This window comes from Pseudorca crassidens, chromosome 4, assembly GCF_039906515.1.
Source record: "Pseudorca crassidens isolate mPseCra1 chromosome 4, mPseCra1.hap1, whole genome shotgun sequence".
NCBI classification, from domain to species: domain Eukaryota; kingdom Metazoa; phylum Chordata; class Mammalia; order Artiodactyla; family Delphinidae; genus Pseudorca; species Pseudorca crassidens.
In genome coordinates this window covers 72935757-72950891 of record NC_090299.1, presented here as the reverse complement: position 1 = coordinate 72950891, position 15135 = coordinate 72935757, and the positions used below count along the sequence as shown (strand labels likewise).

General features: G+C 46.2%; 1 protein-coding gene across 7 annotated transcripts in view; it reads left to right on the top strand.

Moving 5' to 3' along the window:
- The window catches only part of LNX1 (ligand of numb-protein X 1), a 200907-nt gene that overhangs the window by 85600 nt on the left and 100172 nt on the right, over nucleotides 1-15135 (top strand). Inside the window, exon 1 of one of the 7 annotated variants that reach the window (XM_067735960.1) lies at nucleotides 9454-9543. The exons of 5 other annotated variants lie outside the window; for them this stretch is intronic. Coding sequence is in view for 1 of the 2 variants with exons in the window: in XM_067735959.1 (XP_067592060.1) it covers nucleotides 9774-9865 (92 nt within the window). In the remaining variant the exon portion in view is untranslated. Of the gene's footprint in view, nucleotides 1-9453; nucleotides 9866-15135 lie in introns of those variants that run through there. One more of the 7 variants, XM_067735959.1, reaches the window with a different exon arrangement.

Sequence of the window (15135 nt, the reverse complement as noted above, 5' to 3'; positions counted from 1 at the left end):
TTTCTTTATTCTGTGCCACAGCAGTGAATTCCACCGTTCTGTCTTCCAGGTCACTTATCCGTTCTTCTGCCTCAGTTCTTCTGCTATTGATTACTTCTAGTGTATTTTTCATTTCAGTTTTTGTGTTGTTCATCTCTGTTTGTTTGTTCTTTAATTCTTCTAGATCTTTGTTAAACATTTCTTGCATCTTCTCAATCTTTGCCGCCATTTTTTTCCCAAAGTCCTGGATCATCTTCACTATCATTATTCTGAATTCTTTTTCTGGAAGGTTTCCTATCTCCACTTCATTTAGTTTTTTTTCTGGGGTTTTATCTTGTTCCTTCATCTGGTACATACCCCTCTGCCTTTTCATCTTGTCTATCTTTCTGTGAATGTGGTTTTTGTTCCACAGGCTGCAGGATTGTAGTTCTTCTTCCTTCTGCTGTCTGCCCTGAGTGGAGGCACTCTTCGTTACGGTGCGCGGGCTTCTTATTTTAGTGACTTCTCTTGCTTTGGAACACGGGCTGTAGGCATGTGGACTTCAGTAGTTGTGGCACGTGGGTCAGTAGTTGTGGCTCGTGGGCTCTAGACCCCAGGCTCAATAGTTGTGGTGCACGGGCATAGTTGCTCCATGGTATGTGGGATGCTCCTGGACCAGGGCTCAAACCCATGGCCCCTGCATTGGCAGGTGGATTCTTAACCACTGCACCACCAGGTAAGTCTGCTTATCTTTTTTTTTTTTTTTTTTTTTTTGCAGTACGCGGGCCTCTCACCGTTGTGGCCTCTCCCGTTACGGAGCACAGGCTCCGGACGCACAGGCTCAGCAACCATGGCTCATGGGCCTAGCCACTCCACGGCACGTGGGATCTTCCCGGACCGGGGCACGAACCCGCGTCCCCTGCATTGGCAGGCAGACTCTCAACCACTGCGCCCCCAGGGAAGCCCTGCTTATCTTTTTATGTAAGGAAAAAATGTCTCCCACTTTGGCCCATGATTATTAGAATTTTCTCTGTATGAGAATTGGCAACATCCAACTGTCCTTTGAGGAGATGTGAGGTATTTTCAACTAAGTTTTTAAAAGGAGAAATTTAGAAACCTTTTGTCCTTCAAGCGATTTGTTCTGCAAATTTTTCAGCCAAGGTACACACACTGGTGGTAGAACACTGGTCTGACCGCTCCTGCTGGTGGCCAACATCACCCACTCCACCTGTCCGCCTCTTACTTCGTCCACTCACATTGTCATGGTCCTGAATGTTCCTCGTGTGGACGGCCCAGGGGCACCCCTGGGTCTTGGGTATAGGAGTTACTCTCTTAGAGCGTTTAAGGTGCTTAATAAAGCGTGAACAATAATACCACAGTTATTTTGTAAGAGGAAATTTGGAAGCTGGTATTTATCTTGGTTCCTGTTATAACAAGGGCAAGAGGCAGGTGCAGGTGTTTTTTTTAAAGGTCACATTCCTTAAGTCATGAATCTGTGTCTGTCTTTGGGCACACACAGAATCTCTAACATGGAAGTTTGCATCCAAAGCAATGGCCTGGGTGTAATGCTTCACACATGTTTTCCGTATAATTACGTCAGTGCATTCACTCTTCTCCCCTAAGATGTTGCACCACATGCATCTATCTCAGGTTTCTGGGCTGCCTCTGACCCTCTGTGATTGTTGGTGTGTAAACTAGGATGTGGCTCTTCTCTGATTGCCCGGAAGGAAGTGTGGCCAGAGGAGAAGGGGTAAGGGAGTCGATGTGTGACTTTTGCTGCAAGTTTTACCCAGGTAGGAGAGGCATTGTCTGGAGGGGGAGTTGGTCTGGGGTCAGAGGTTAGATGCAGACAGATGCTGATGGGGGACCAGAGCCAAGACTGAGGTCACGCTGGGTAGGGGAAGTGAGGAGATGAGGAAGAGAAAGGCTCTGGTAGACCTCCCTCCCACCTTCCTGTGTTCCCGATGTTTGCCGTCTATATATTTGTTTTGGGAGGTGTATTCGTTTCCTATTGCTGTTTTAACAAACGATCACAAACTTAGTAGCTTAAAACAGTGCAAGTGTGTTATCTTCCAGTTCCGAGGATTCAAAGTCCAACACAGGTCTCACTAACATCAAGGTGTTGGGAGGTTAGTTCCTTTTGGCTCTAGAGGAGAATCCCTTTCCTTACGGCCTCCAGCTTCCAGAGGCCACCTGCGTTCCTTGGCCTGTGGCCTCTTTCTCCATCTTCAAAGCCAACAGCGTAAAATCTCTCTCTCTCTTCTCCCACCTTTCCCTTCTTTTTCTCTGTCTCTCTCCTCTCCTTCCATCACCACATCTCTTTCTATGACTCTAATCCTCCTGCCTTTCTTGTATAAGGACACTGGGATCCAGTCAGTGAATCCACCTGGATAATTCAGGCTCCTTTCCTCATCTCAAGATTTAACTTAGGGCTTCCCTGGTGGCTCAGTGGTTGAGAGTCCGCCTGCCGATGCAGGGGACGTGGGTTCGTGCCCTGCTCTGGGAAGATCCCACGTGCCGCGGAGCGGCTGGACCCGTGAGCCATGGCCGCTGAGCCTGCACGTCCGGAGCCTGTGCTCCGCGGCGGGAGAGGCCACAGCAGTGAGAGGCCCGTGTACCGCTAAAAAAAAAAAAAAGATTTAACTTAGTCATATCTGCAAATCCCTTTTGCCATGTGAGGTAACATATTCACATGTTCTGAGGATGAGTAGGTGGACATCTTTTGGGGGGGATGGTGGTCATTATTCTGCCCACTGCTGGAGTTTTGCAGGGGGGAAGGGTAGAGAGGAGAGAGACAAGGAAAGAAATAGGAGCACTCTCTGGAGAGAAAGTGGAAACACAGCAGTCCTTCCTCAGCCCCTGATCAAGAACTGATTTGGGGCCAAGAATATCCCTAAAAATTGGGATAAGATAGCACCTGGATCTGGGAGCAAGGCCGGAGCAGAAGTGGTGCAGGGGAAGGGCTGGGAAGAGGCGGGAGGCGGGGTGTGCTCTGGGGTGCAGAAGAGAGATGACACAAGTGCACCTCAGCTGCCCAGAGTGGGAATTTTGTTCCCCTGCCCACGCAGGCCGTGTGACCCACACACCTCAAGGAAGCCTGGGGAAAAGACCTGCTGAACACTCAGCTGATAACGAGATGCACATGTGAAAGACAACAGTGAGGAAAGAACCCAAAGCTAGTTGAAATCATCTCTCTGAGCTGCAGCCTCAGAGTCCTTCACAGGGCCCCTCAGCACCCTCGACGATGAGGAAACTCTCATGGGGGAGGTGTTGGGCCCCATGCTTGCTGTGAGTCTCTCCACACTTGGGCTTCCTAAGTAGGTTGAAACCAACATTTCCAAAAATATGTTATATTTGGGCTTCCCTGGTGACGCAGTGGTTGAGAGTCCGCCTGCCGATGCAGGGGACGCAGGTTCGTGCCCCGGTCCGGGAAGATCCCACGTGCCGCGGAGCGGCTGGGCCCGTGAGCCATGGCCGCTGAGCCTGCGCATCCGGAGCCTGTGCTCCGCAACGGGAGAGGCCACACACACCAGTGAGAGGGCCATGTACTGCAAATATATATATGTTATATTTGTTAGTCATCAAATGCTTAATATACACTTCCTTCCCTCAGGCTTCCTGAGCATTAGCCAGGATTCAGAATTTGGAACTAATCCAGAGCCTGACTCTAGAGCCCTCTTGGGCCTTGGGCCTGTGACTGGGCGGGTAGACTACCTCTTCCTCCCTCTTGGGCCTTGGGCCTGTGACTGGGCAGGTAGACTACCTCTTCCTCCCCTTAGAAGAGAGGTTAGATTAAGTAGTTACTTAATACAAAAGTAATTAAGTAGTTACTTAGTTACCTCTGGAGTCCCTTAAACTAGGAAAACTCAGAGGTTACCAGAAGGCAAGCGTTTGCCTTACGTTCCTGTATGACGCCTCCAGGCTGGTGGCTGCTTGTGTGTGAGTGTGGTCATATGTTTGTACTAGAAGACAGATTTATTTATCACTTTTGCATTCTTGGTTTCAGTATTTAAAATGTAATGAGTTAAAAAAAATATTCTTTCTGACTTCCCTGGTGGTCCGGTGGTTAAGATTCTGGGCTTCCACTGAAGGGGACATGGGTTTGATCCCCGATCAGAGAATTAAGGTCCCGCATGCAATGTGGTGCAGCTAAAAAAAAAAAAAAAAAAAAATTCTTTGGCTGATGGCGCTTTGTTGAATATAAACTAGGCAGGCTGAGAATCGACCTAGAATGGAGAACTTCACTGTAATTCTGGCTGAGAACCACTGGGAGACCGATGTGGACCCACACACGCCCTCCCAGGGGGTCCTAGAGAGCTAACGGTTCAGGGCTTCATGAGAAACTCCGCATGTAGGTTTCTCCACCTGTACAATGGGTATTTATGTCAGTTGGCTCCTTGGATACTAAGCTCTTGCAGAAATGAATCACATTTAGAATGTTTCCATTGTCCCTTTAGAAAAGAACATGTGTTCGAGAACTGTTTTCCCAAGGTCTCTGTTCATGGCCTGTCCATAGGATCACGCTAATGATAACAGTAGACTTGAGCCAGGGATGCTGGCTGTTTTTCTGCAGAATTCGTGGCATTTGTAAACATTGTTATCCTACTACTTCAGACCCTGGGTTGAATGTAAATCCTGAAGTCAAACGTGTAGGACCAACTGTGAGTGTGCATGCCTAGTTGGACCAGCAATGACGTGGACAACTATCTCTGACTTCCGACTAGAGGGTTCTTCTGTGGAAGTAGATCTGAGCGTGTGAGCTAATGTTTGGAATTTTCTGGATAATTCTGTTGACTTCTGCCCTCTTAGATGCTAGCAGACTCCTGTCACATGAGTCTACTCTAAAGAATGCCCACGAGGGCGATGGGCTTGTTGAGTCAAATGGCAGCCTCCCCAACCAAGGGACGTTGGCAGTGGACACGGTGAGGGCACAGTAGAGGGTCAATTCAGTGCATCTCTCTTGACCCAGACCAGCAGTGAGAGGGCACGTGGAGGCGAAGCTTTTCCTTCCTTGATCCTGAGTGGGAGTTATCTTAGCCTCAAGGCTACAGCTTTATGCAATATCATCATCTGCATATATAATATTTATCAAGGATCCACCACAGGCCAGGCCCAGAATGAAAGAAAAATCTATATAAGCCATGATTTCTGCCTCTGAGAAAATGACCTTTGAAAGGTAAAAGAGAGAATTTGAAAACACATACACATTGAATTTTTTCATGGGACAAGTCACGTTGCTCTAGAGTTTCTGTCTCATGGAAGATAATAAAAATGGGAGATAGTGAAGTTGACCCTCCTTCAGCAATTACTGGCACGAATAAAGAGCTCATTGTTCAGTGTTTTGAAAACATCCCTGAATGAAAACGTGATGGCATTAGCACACCTGACTGAAGGTTCTCTAGGGTTATTTTCTTGATTAACTTTAAGCCCAATGTCCTGGAACTTTCTTCCCCAAAGGCCTACCCTGGAACCTCTCCTGACCTTTTCTTCTATCAGGGGCCCTTTTCTGGAGTGTGTTCCATAAACACAGGCTCAGCTAGCTGCCCACAGGGCAGGGAAGATTTTACTGCCAGAGTGAAGGTCTGGGGAGTATTACCCTACGGAAAGGTGGGCAGGTGACAAGTCATGTTGGCCATTTCAGCCTGGGTCAACATCTCCACCCTAACTGTGTTTGACATACATCCTTCATGTGACTTTCTAACCGTGAACTCAATTTTCTCCTGGCCCTACCTGGCTGAGGTCTGCTCTTTTAGCTCTGCTGGGCACAAAAGAGATGGGGCAATGCCTTTGCGTTACTTTCTGAGAGAACCATTGTGTGCCCATCAGATTATGCTCCAAGCAATTCTTTAAAGAAACCACAGGCTCTTGGGCACTTATTTCCAGAAATCTTCCTTACCTTTTTCCTTTCTTCCTGGACATTTTATTATCCATCCATATACATGCTCAATCTCTGCCATCACTCTCATAAAGTATGAAGTCCTTTTATGCTAATTTGCCTCTGATCAAGAAAGATTGGTCCAAAAAATGGTCTCTTTAACTGAGTTGAATTCTCTTTCATTCAACAAATATTTATTGAGCATCTACTGCATTCTAGGCACTGTGGTGAGGATACAATAGAGAACAGGACCAGTAGAACTCCTGCCCTAAACGAATTCCCTGTCTAGTGAAGAGAAAAGAGACAGGAAAACAGGAGGTGATTGGTGATGGGTGATGTCTGAGCTGACATTTCAGGATAAACAGGACTCAGGCAGGCAGAGCCTGGGTGCATTGATTAGGGTTAGGACTGTTTACCAGCAAGGAAGCTACACAGCAATCCATGAGCATTTGAAGGTAGGATTTTATTTGCAAAAGATTGTATTAGGTAGGATTACATCTGATGGCAGGTAATAAAAAATTCAGGTTATATTGTTCTAACTATGTAAAAGTTTTCTTGTTCTCATTTAACACAAAGTCAGGGGCTAGGAAGCCCACAACTAGTATGATGTTGCCATGATGCCGTCAGGAATCCAGGCTCCTGATTTTCGATTAGCATTCATCCTCAAGTTTGTCACCTCATGGCCGCAAGATGGCTGTTCAAAATCCGTCATCACATCCAAGTTCCATGCGGAAAGAACCAGGCAGGAAGGGCAAAATGCAATGTACAAACTGAGACTCCCTCCTTTAAAGAGCTTTCTGGGATGCCTAACCCAGTCATTTCTTCTTATACCTCATTGGCTAGTATCATGTTACATGGCTGCCTATCTATAGGAGAGGCGAAGTGCATCACCACCACGAACAAAACCTGGGTGCTGTTCAAAGGAAGAAGAGCAGGGGTTCCCTGGTGGCGCAGTGGTTGAGAGTCCGCCTGCTGATACAGGGGACGCGGGTTCGTGCCCTGGTCTGGGAGGATCCCACATGCCGCGGAGCGGCTGGGCCCATGAGCCATGGCCGTTGGGCCTGCGCGTCCGGAGCCTGTGCTCCGCAACGGGAGGGGCCACGGCAGTGAGAGGCCTGCATACCGCAAAAAAAAAAAAAAAAGGAAGAAGAGGAAATTAGATATTGGATAAGAGACCAGCAGTTTCTGCAAGAGCGACAGAAGCAACAACAAAAAACAATACCTTCATTTTTATATTGCATCACATATCCATTAATGCATCTTATCCTATGGAAATACAAGGAGGTGAAAGGCAGACATCCTTCTTTTTTCACAAAGACTTGGAGAAGCAATCTGACCTTACCAAGGTTATCAGAAATACAATCCAGTACACTCTGAAGCCCACAGTATGTGTTATATATGATATTGTTTATGAGTTATGCTCTATACAGTAGATCTTGGACATTCAAGAAGAGTATGTCCCAGGACTCTGAAACTCTATATTCAGGAAAAGACTGTAACATGCCACATCCCTAATAGAGCAGGAGGAAAGAAAGGTCAGGACCAGAATAGCAAAGCCTCTTGAAAGTAGATGCTGAGCTAGCTGCCAGCTAGGCTCATCCACTATTACTAGTGGCTGTTAATAACAGCATTTATAACAATAGCTAACACTCATTGAGTCCTTTGTTCTTACAGGCATTATTTCATTCCACCTTCGTAACAACACTGTGAGTTAAGCATACTATCATTGTCTTTCCTCTACAGAGGAGGATATGGAAGTTCAGAGAGGTTAAGCAACATGCCCAGTGTCACACAGCTCATTCGTGGCAGAGCTAAGGTTCAGATTCAAGCCTGTTTGACTACAGCATCTAAATTCCAAACCTAATTTCCTTTTTACGGCTCTTCACTGGATCTGACTCACTCTTGCATACCAGACAAAGAGAATGGAATTCAAATTAGGACCTCAAAAAATTATAAATTAATAGATGCCATGCTTTCTCAAGGTTGCTTATCTTCAGATCTAAAGTGTCGGAGTTAAATCTGTACATTCTCAGGGTCTACCGTAGTTAACCTTTCAGCCCTGCCTTGGGTGAATGCAGATCTCTGATGCCAGATTCCCTCTGACTACACTGTTTATTGCACGTGGTCTCACCCCGGAGATTTTTGTCTGGTCTTCTTCCTGTGAAGTGGAGTTTGCTGTAATTGCTTGGTCGTCATTAATGTAACTATCCCTTTGAGCCATTTCTTTTTTTTTTTTTTATCTTTATTGGACTATAATTGCTTTACAATGGTGCGTTACTTTCTGCTTTATAACAAAGTGACTCAGTTATACATATATATGTTCCCATATCTCTTCCCTCTTGCGTCTCCCTCCCTCCCACCCTCCCTATCCCACCCCTCTAGGTGGTCACAAAGCACCGAGCTGATCTCCCTGTGCTATGCGGCTGCTTCCCATTAGCTACCTATCTTACGTTTGGTAGTGTATATATGTCCATGCCACTCTCTCACTTCGTCCCAGCTTACCCTTCCCCCTCCCCATATCCTCAAGTCCATTCTCTAGTAGGTCTGTGTCTTTATGCCCGTCTTACCCCTAGGTTCTTCATGACCTTTTCTTTTTTCTTAGATTCCATATATATGTGTTAGCATACGGTATTTGTCTTTCTCTTTCTGACGTACTTCACTCTGTATGACAGATTCTAGGTCTATCCACCTCACTACAACTAACTCAGTTTCGTTTCTTCTTATGGCTGAGTAATATTCCATTGTATATATGTGCCACATCTTCTTTATCCATTCATCCCTTTGAGCCATTTCTATTAAGGTTTAGGCCTTCAGTTAGCAAAATGGATTTTAATGTTAGTAAATATAATATGAGCTAGAAGGAGAGGAGTCTGGGGCTTCTGTGGCATTCCAGAGCTTAGGCATGCAAAGTAGCCCTAGTGTTAAGATAGACAGTACAGTCTAGAATCACAGATCTCAGTGCTGGAAGAGATGTTATGGCCCAGCCTCTACAGAACCAGGTAGGTAAGGCATTATTAGCTCCATTTCAAAGATGAGATGACTGAAGCTCAGAGCTTCAATGAAATGCCCAGAATCCGACAGCTAGTACCAGAGCCTAATTCAGTTATTCAGGGGTTATGCAGGATGAATGGAGTGACTTGTTCTTATAGATCAGGAGCCGATATACACTGTTTGGACAGAACTTTGTGTCTGTCTGTCAAGGCTCTTTATTAGTCTCAGAGGGAATGACAGCGCCTATTCTGACATAGGGACAGTTTGCAGCTTAACAAGGAAACCATCACTTCTCTTGCCTCTGACAGCGTAGTCAGGACAGCAACAGGTAAAATACCTTAAATGCATATTCTAAATATACGTGTATAAGTGGAGTTGGTTCACTTTAACATTCCTGTGTCACAGTATCCAAAGATTCATATTGAGCTCAGAGCTCCAAGCTGTGTTCCAGAAATGCTGATTTCATCCAGTGTCTTCCTCCAACAAGCTGGAGGACGGCTTCTGAGTATTTGCTTATTCACACCGTGGGCTCTGAATATGCCATGTTCATGCCCTCTTCCAACACAGATTAGCTTCCCGCCCATCTGCTCCCAGCCAGTGATGTAGATGTACCAGCTGCTTCCCAAGAACCAGTCGGCATCCTGTAGGAGGGGCAGGTCCCTTTCCCAGGTCCCTTTCCCTGCTGCCTGCTCTCAGCCTCAGCCCTCTCGCCAACCACGGTGGGTCCCTCCGTTCTCACTTCTCCCCATCTGAGAATCAGAGCACACAAACCTCTTATGAGCCCATGATTTAGCAGCACAGCTCCAGCTCAGGGCTCTAAGTCTGATTCTCTATGATCTACTGATTGTGGGAACATGGCAAGGGTTGTTTAAAGGGACTGGGCTGGGCTGGGCCCCTGCAGCTGACAGACAGAAGGTGGCTGGGGAAAAAGCTGCCCTCTAATCGGAAAATGAAGGCGCTTCTGTTGCTGGTCCTGCCTTGGCTCAGCCCTGCCAACTACACTGACAATGTGGGCAACCTACACTTCCTGTACTCAGAACTGTGAGTCCCCCTCTCACCGTGCCTGCCTGTGTTTGTGTATTGGGTATGGTCGGGGGTGGGACCTGAGTCCGTTTCTTGGCTGGTATGTCGGTTTAGAGGAATAAATTCCACATGCACTGGATGCACTTGGACAAAACATACTGCCGGCAGTTTAAAGCAGCGTGCTTAGCTGTCTGTGACTTAACAAAAAACCCACCATCTTATTGATGCAGTGCTTTCCCAACAAGGCGTTTTTTTCCCTGCTTCTGTGCCAACACTGCTTTCTCTTTTGTGGTACTCTGCTTTTTCTCAATAGATGTGTCTTCTCTTCCTTCCATAAATAGAACCAAAGAACAGAGGCTGCATGCACAGATGTGCAGTCTCTATCAGGCATTTCTAGTTATGAGCAGATAGCATCCTTTTTTGAGACAGTCGGTCTCCATACCTGCAAACACAAAGAGTATCAGTACAGGGGCAAGATAGCCCTATAGGTAAAAAAAACCTCTACATCCATTTTGTTTTTATTTTTGATAATTTTTATACATGGGAAAGCAGAAAGAACGCTGCAGTGAACACCCATATTCATGTCACCTAGATTTAATGATTAACATTTTGTCACTTTTGCCTCATTTGTTTTATTTGTTTCTACAGAAGTGGTTTGGAGTAGATTGCAGTCATCATAACATTTTACCTCTAAATATTTCATTATGCATCTCTAAAAAAGAAAGACATTTTCCACCATGACCTATGTCCATTTTGTAAGGGGAAATGACTCATGTCTCCAACCTTTAGAGTGATATGTTTCTGGTTCTTTTTTGTTAATAAGCTTCGAAAGAGGATTGCAGACTGATGTGAACAGCTTCTAGCAATCAGGTGAAAGGTGCTGCTGTGTGTGCCTCAGTGTTTGCAGAACTTACAAAAATGTAGTTCTCCTTACTCACTAGACTGGTAAAAATAGCAAGAGTTGGCTTATGTATAAATCAGAGTCAGTGGGCAAATGAAGAGGACTCTATAAACAGAGTCCAAAGAGCCCAGACTAGAAAAGCTTGACTGGTCAGATTTAGATAGAGACCTCCACATGTTTAGATATAACCAGTGCCTCTGTTATAGTTAGACAGACTAACCAATTTGCCCAGCACAGTAGATGCTCAATAAATGCTCCATAAGTAGAGAAAAGAATGAATGACCTGGGTCTTTGGAGGCACGTCATTCATTTTGAGGACTCTTCATTTCAGGATTTCCTGGTCCTACCTTATTGGAATGTTACCCCAGTCCACCTTGGATAAGAAGGTTCAAAGAGAAAGTACCTAGCTTAAGCCTGAATAGTGAGCATCTCCAGGGTGATGATGACATTGTGGAAGCTTTTCTAGAAAAATATACAATGGCAGAATTAATTGGGATGGTGAAAAGGCCCTTTCCTCTCTCCTGATGGATGCCGAAGGTACCTATGAAATCTAGTGCCCAAAAGCATTCCTCCCCACCCTTGTCACTGGCACCCCTCCACCTCCACCCCCAGCCCCCATCTGCTATCCTTGTTAGTTCCTGTATTAGTTTCCTAGGGCTGCTGTAACAAATTACATACACAAAACAACACAAATTTATTCTCTCACAGTTCTGGAGGCTAGAAGTTTGAAATCAAGGTGTCAACAGGGCCACACCCTGTGAAGGTGGTAGGGGAGAATCCTTCCTTGCCTCTTCCAGCTTCTGGTGGCTCCCGGCATTCCTTGGCTTGTGGCTGCATCCCTCCAGTCTCTGCCTCCGTCTTCACATGGCCTTCCACTGTGTGTGCTCTCTAATTCTACATCTTCTTCTCTTCTTATAAGGACACTTGTCACTGGAGTTAGGGCCCACCTGGATAATCCAGGATGATCTCATCTTGAGAGCCTTAGCTTAATTGCATCTGTAAGACTCTTTATCCAAGTAGGGTCACATTCACAGGTTCTGGGTGGCATATCTTTTGGGGGCCACCATCCAACCCACGACAGGTGCTAATGAGGAGCCTTTCCATTGAGTTACTTTCTGTTTTATAGCCTAATTAAAGGAAGGCTCTTCATACTGGCTTACCGTTTTCTTTTCTGCACACACATGAATCAAAGGCAACTTTTCTGTTGAATAACTGAGCGAACGCAAGCTGCCCATTCTTTCTGAAATGTGAAGCAATCCAGGAAGCGTGACGCCAGAAAAGTGCAAAGACCATGTTCCCATACTGATTTGACAGAACTTTCTTGGAAGCTTCCAGTTGCTAGGGATGCTTTATAAGAGAATCCTGTGCAGCTGTTACCTGATGCTGCTGGTGATCATGAACTAATTGGTGAATTAATGACACATTGCAGGTACTGTGGCAGGTGCTGGAAGGAATACGGGCAATAAAAAATTAGTCACACTACCCACCCTCTAGGAGCCGAGGATCTGATTGAGAAGATAACATTTATGCAGATAAGAAATATAAACAATGATCCAAGGCATAAGAAGATAAGTCTTTTAAACAGTAGGGCAGGTAACCGGTTGAGAGGAGGTGGAGATTGTGCATTTCGGTGAAATTGATCAGGGAAAGCTTGGGGAGAAGTTGGGGGTTTGAGTCAGATCTTGAAGTAATTAGGGAGGAATTAGGCAGAGTCAGAACTGGAGGGAGAAAGCAGTTTCAGGCAGGGTCAGTTGCACTGGTAAAAAGGGCTAGGAGTTGGCTAACCCTTTGGTTGGTCAGCAAAGGTTTGGAAAACAACTGAGAGCCGTGCGTGGTACCGTGGGTCTGCTCAGCATTCTCAGAGCGGGGGCCATCGGGTGATGAGGTGCTACCATAGGCCGCTGGGATCTCGAAGGTGGAGGGGACTCATTGGGAAGCGTGAGAAGCCAGGCTTCCCCCTGCCACCCTCGTCTGAGCTTTGGCATCCGGTGAGGCTGGCCCTGTGTCCCGAACTTCCAGCCGCAGAGCTCCTCCTGGATTTTCCTTTCTCTCTGACACTAAGGCTCTCTCAGGCTGAGAGTCTCTGACACTAAGGCTCTCTCAGGCTGAGAGTCTCAGGACTCACGCTGAGTCCTGTTCCCTCAGGGCCCCACTGGAAAACTGGAGCTAATCCAGTAAACGGATTCAAACTTAAGAGGTGGCACCTAGAGGTCTCAAACTCAAATGCCTACAGGAACCAGGCAGGAGTTATCTGAACATGGGATTCATTCGGGTATAAGACCAGAGGAAGAGGTGAGGCCTCTGAACAACTGCTGAGAAAATACATATATATATATATAAAGTCTGAAGGTATTTAAACCCAAAATAAAACAAAAACACCATGTCCAATCCAGCAGATCGCTTCTGCCCGGTTTGGCCTTGAGGGCCAAGAGTTTATGACCCTGGACAGCTGCTTCTTTAAACATTTCTGTGGACACCTGTTGCCATGACCCAGAGGAGAGTGAATTCCATGCAAGGAGCCTAAAACCAGAATATTTGGTGTAAAGGAGTCCCAGTCAGAGGTTAGGGGACAGGGAGTCTAGGACTACTCCCGGGGTCTACAAAAAACATGCCATAAGGATCAAGGGCAATGCTTTCTTCTACAAGCCCTCACCCGCCGGACTCCCACAAACTCTTTTTGAACTTCCTAGACCCCCAAGCAAATTTATGAAATAGACTTTGAGTCTAGTGGACCTGAGCACGGATCCAGCCTTCTCATCGTTCTGGGGCTATTTACAGCCTCACGCGTGACAAGACTTACAGGTGAATGAAGTCCTTGGAACAGCGGGGGTTCTGAGGACCCCCCCCCCCACAGAAGAACCGAGGTCCCGCTTTGTCTTTTAAAATGCAGATGTTTGGGCTCTAAATCAATTCGCTAAAACAAAAATCTTGGCAGGGGAGGGTGCATCCGTTTTCATGCTTAAGTTCCTCAGGTGATCCTTATGGAGCCCATCCTATTTTCATGCTTAACAAGCTCCCCGCGTGATTCTTATGGAGCCCATCCTATTTTCATTCTTAACAAGCTCCCCAGGTGATTCTTATGGAGCCCATCCTATTTTCATGCTTAACAAGCTCCCCAGGTGATCCTTATGGAGCCCATCCTATTTTCATTCTTAACAAGCTCCCCAGGTGATCCTTATGGGCACTATCATTTAAGAACCTTTAGGTTCAGTTCAGATGCAGACTCGCTCTGACTACGCCCCATGGAAGATCGTCTCTGTGCGTCTCCTGTGCTGTGTATCGCCAGCAGCGTTCCTGTCCGTCTCCTCTGCCTGGTGAGTCTTTAGAAGGAGAGCTTTTTGAGAGATGTTAATTTCTGTACACCCAGCTTCTGTGCGGTATAAGCTTAAGTTGAACTAAATGAAATGGATTTGCCTCATGTCTTGGCTACTTCCTTGGCAAGCTGGCCTATCTCAGGTTTTGCAGGAAGCAGCACTGGGCATGAATAACTGAGAGGGCTGCTTCTGTGGTCAGTGATCTCCCATGGCTTTTGTAACGTTTGTTTAAGTATTTTGTTTAGCAAAAATCCCAGGGAAAAACCTTAGAGTTTGGGGGGGTGGTGAGATGCATTTTATGGTCCAGCCCCTACTCTCAAGAGCCATTGACAGAAAATTGAAAGTTTTGTCATCTTTCCTTAGCCTTTCACGTTTCTAGCTCCTACAGCCCCTGAAAAGATTTCTTACTTTGTGTCCTATTTTGGTAGATGCTGTGTTCATGCCCATGGTGTAAAGTTTGAGTGAGTTCTGAGTAGGCATACAGTGAGTTGGAGCCCTGTTTCTCAAAGTAGGTAACTGTCCTTTGTTTTAGAGATGAAGGTATCGATAAGGCAGCTAGGTGTGGTCGCTGGGGGATGAGAGGTCCCTGAAACTGGTGCTATTGCTGTAGCTGTGTGGCTTCTCGGAAAGCCAGGGCATGCTGGCTCTCTTTCTAGCTTACAGCCAAACATTCTTGGTTGGGAACCGGCATCACTATGAACAGTATCCATGCCCGTATCTGGAGACAAAAATTACACTCTGTCCCCTGACTCCTGTAGAAACAGTAGCTCTAAGGAGGGAAGGTTTATTCCCCCTAGAGTTTTGTGCTCGGGAAATTAAAATGAACAACTCCAGTTTTGCAACTTGAATCATTTAAGGTTGTGGAAAAATGTCTCCTGGAGAAACTGCCAGGTGCAGCAGGAGTTATGAGGCAGCCCTGTGTGTGTCGTTCCTGGGACACATGTCTCGGGTCCAAGGAGCCCAACCTCCCATAGCCTCCCTGGCAGAACTTCCTTGAAGCAACCTGTAAAACATACCTCTGACAAATTCCACTGTCTTTGTTGGGGTTCACGGGCCAAAAAGAGCCTTAAATC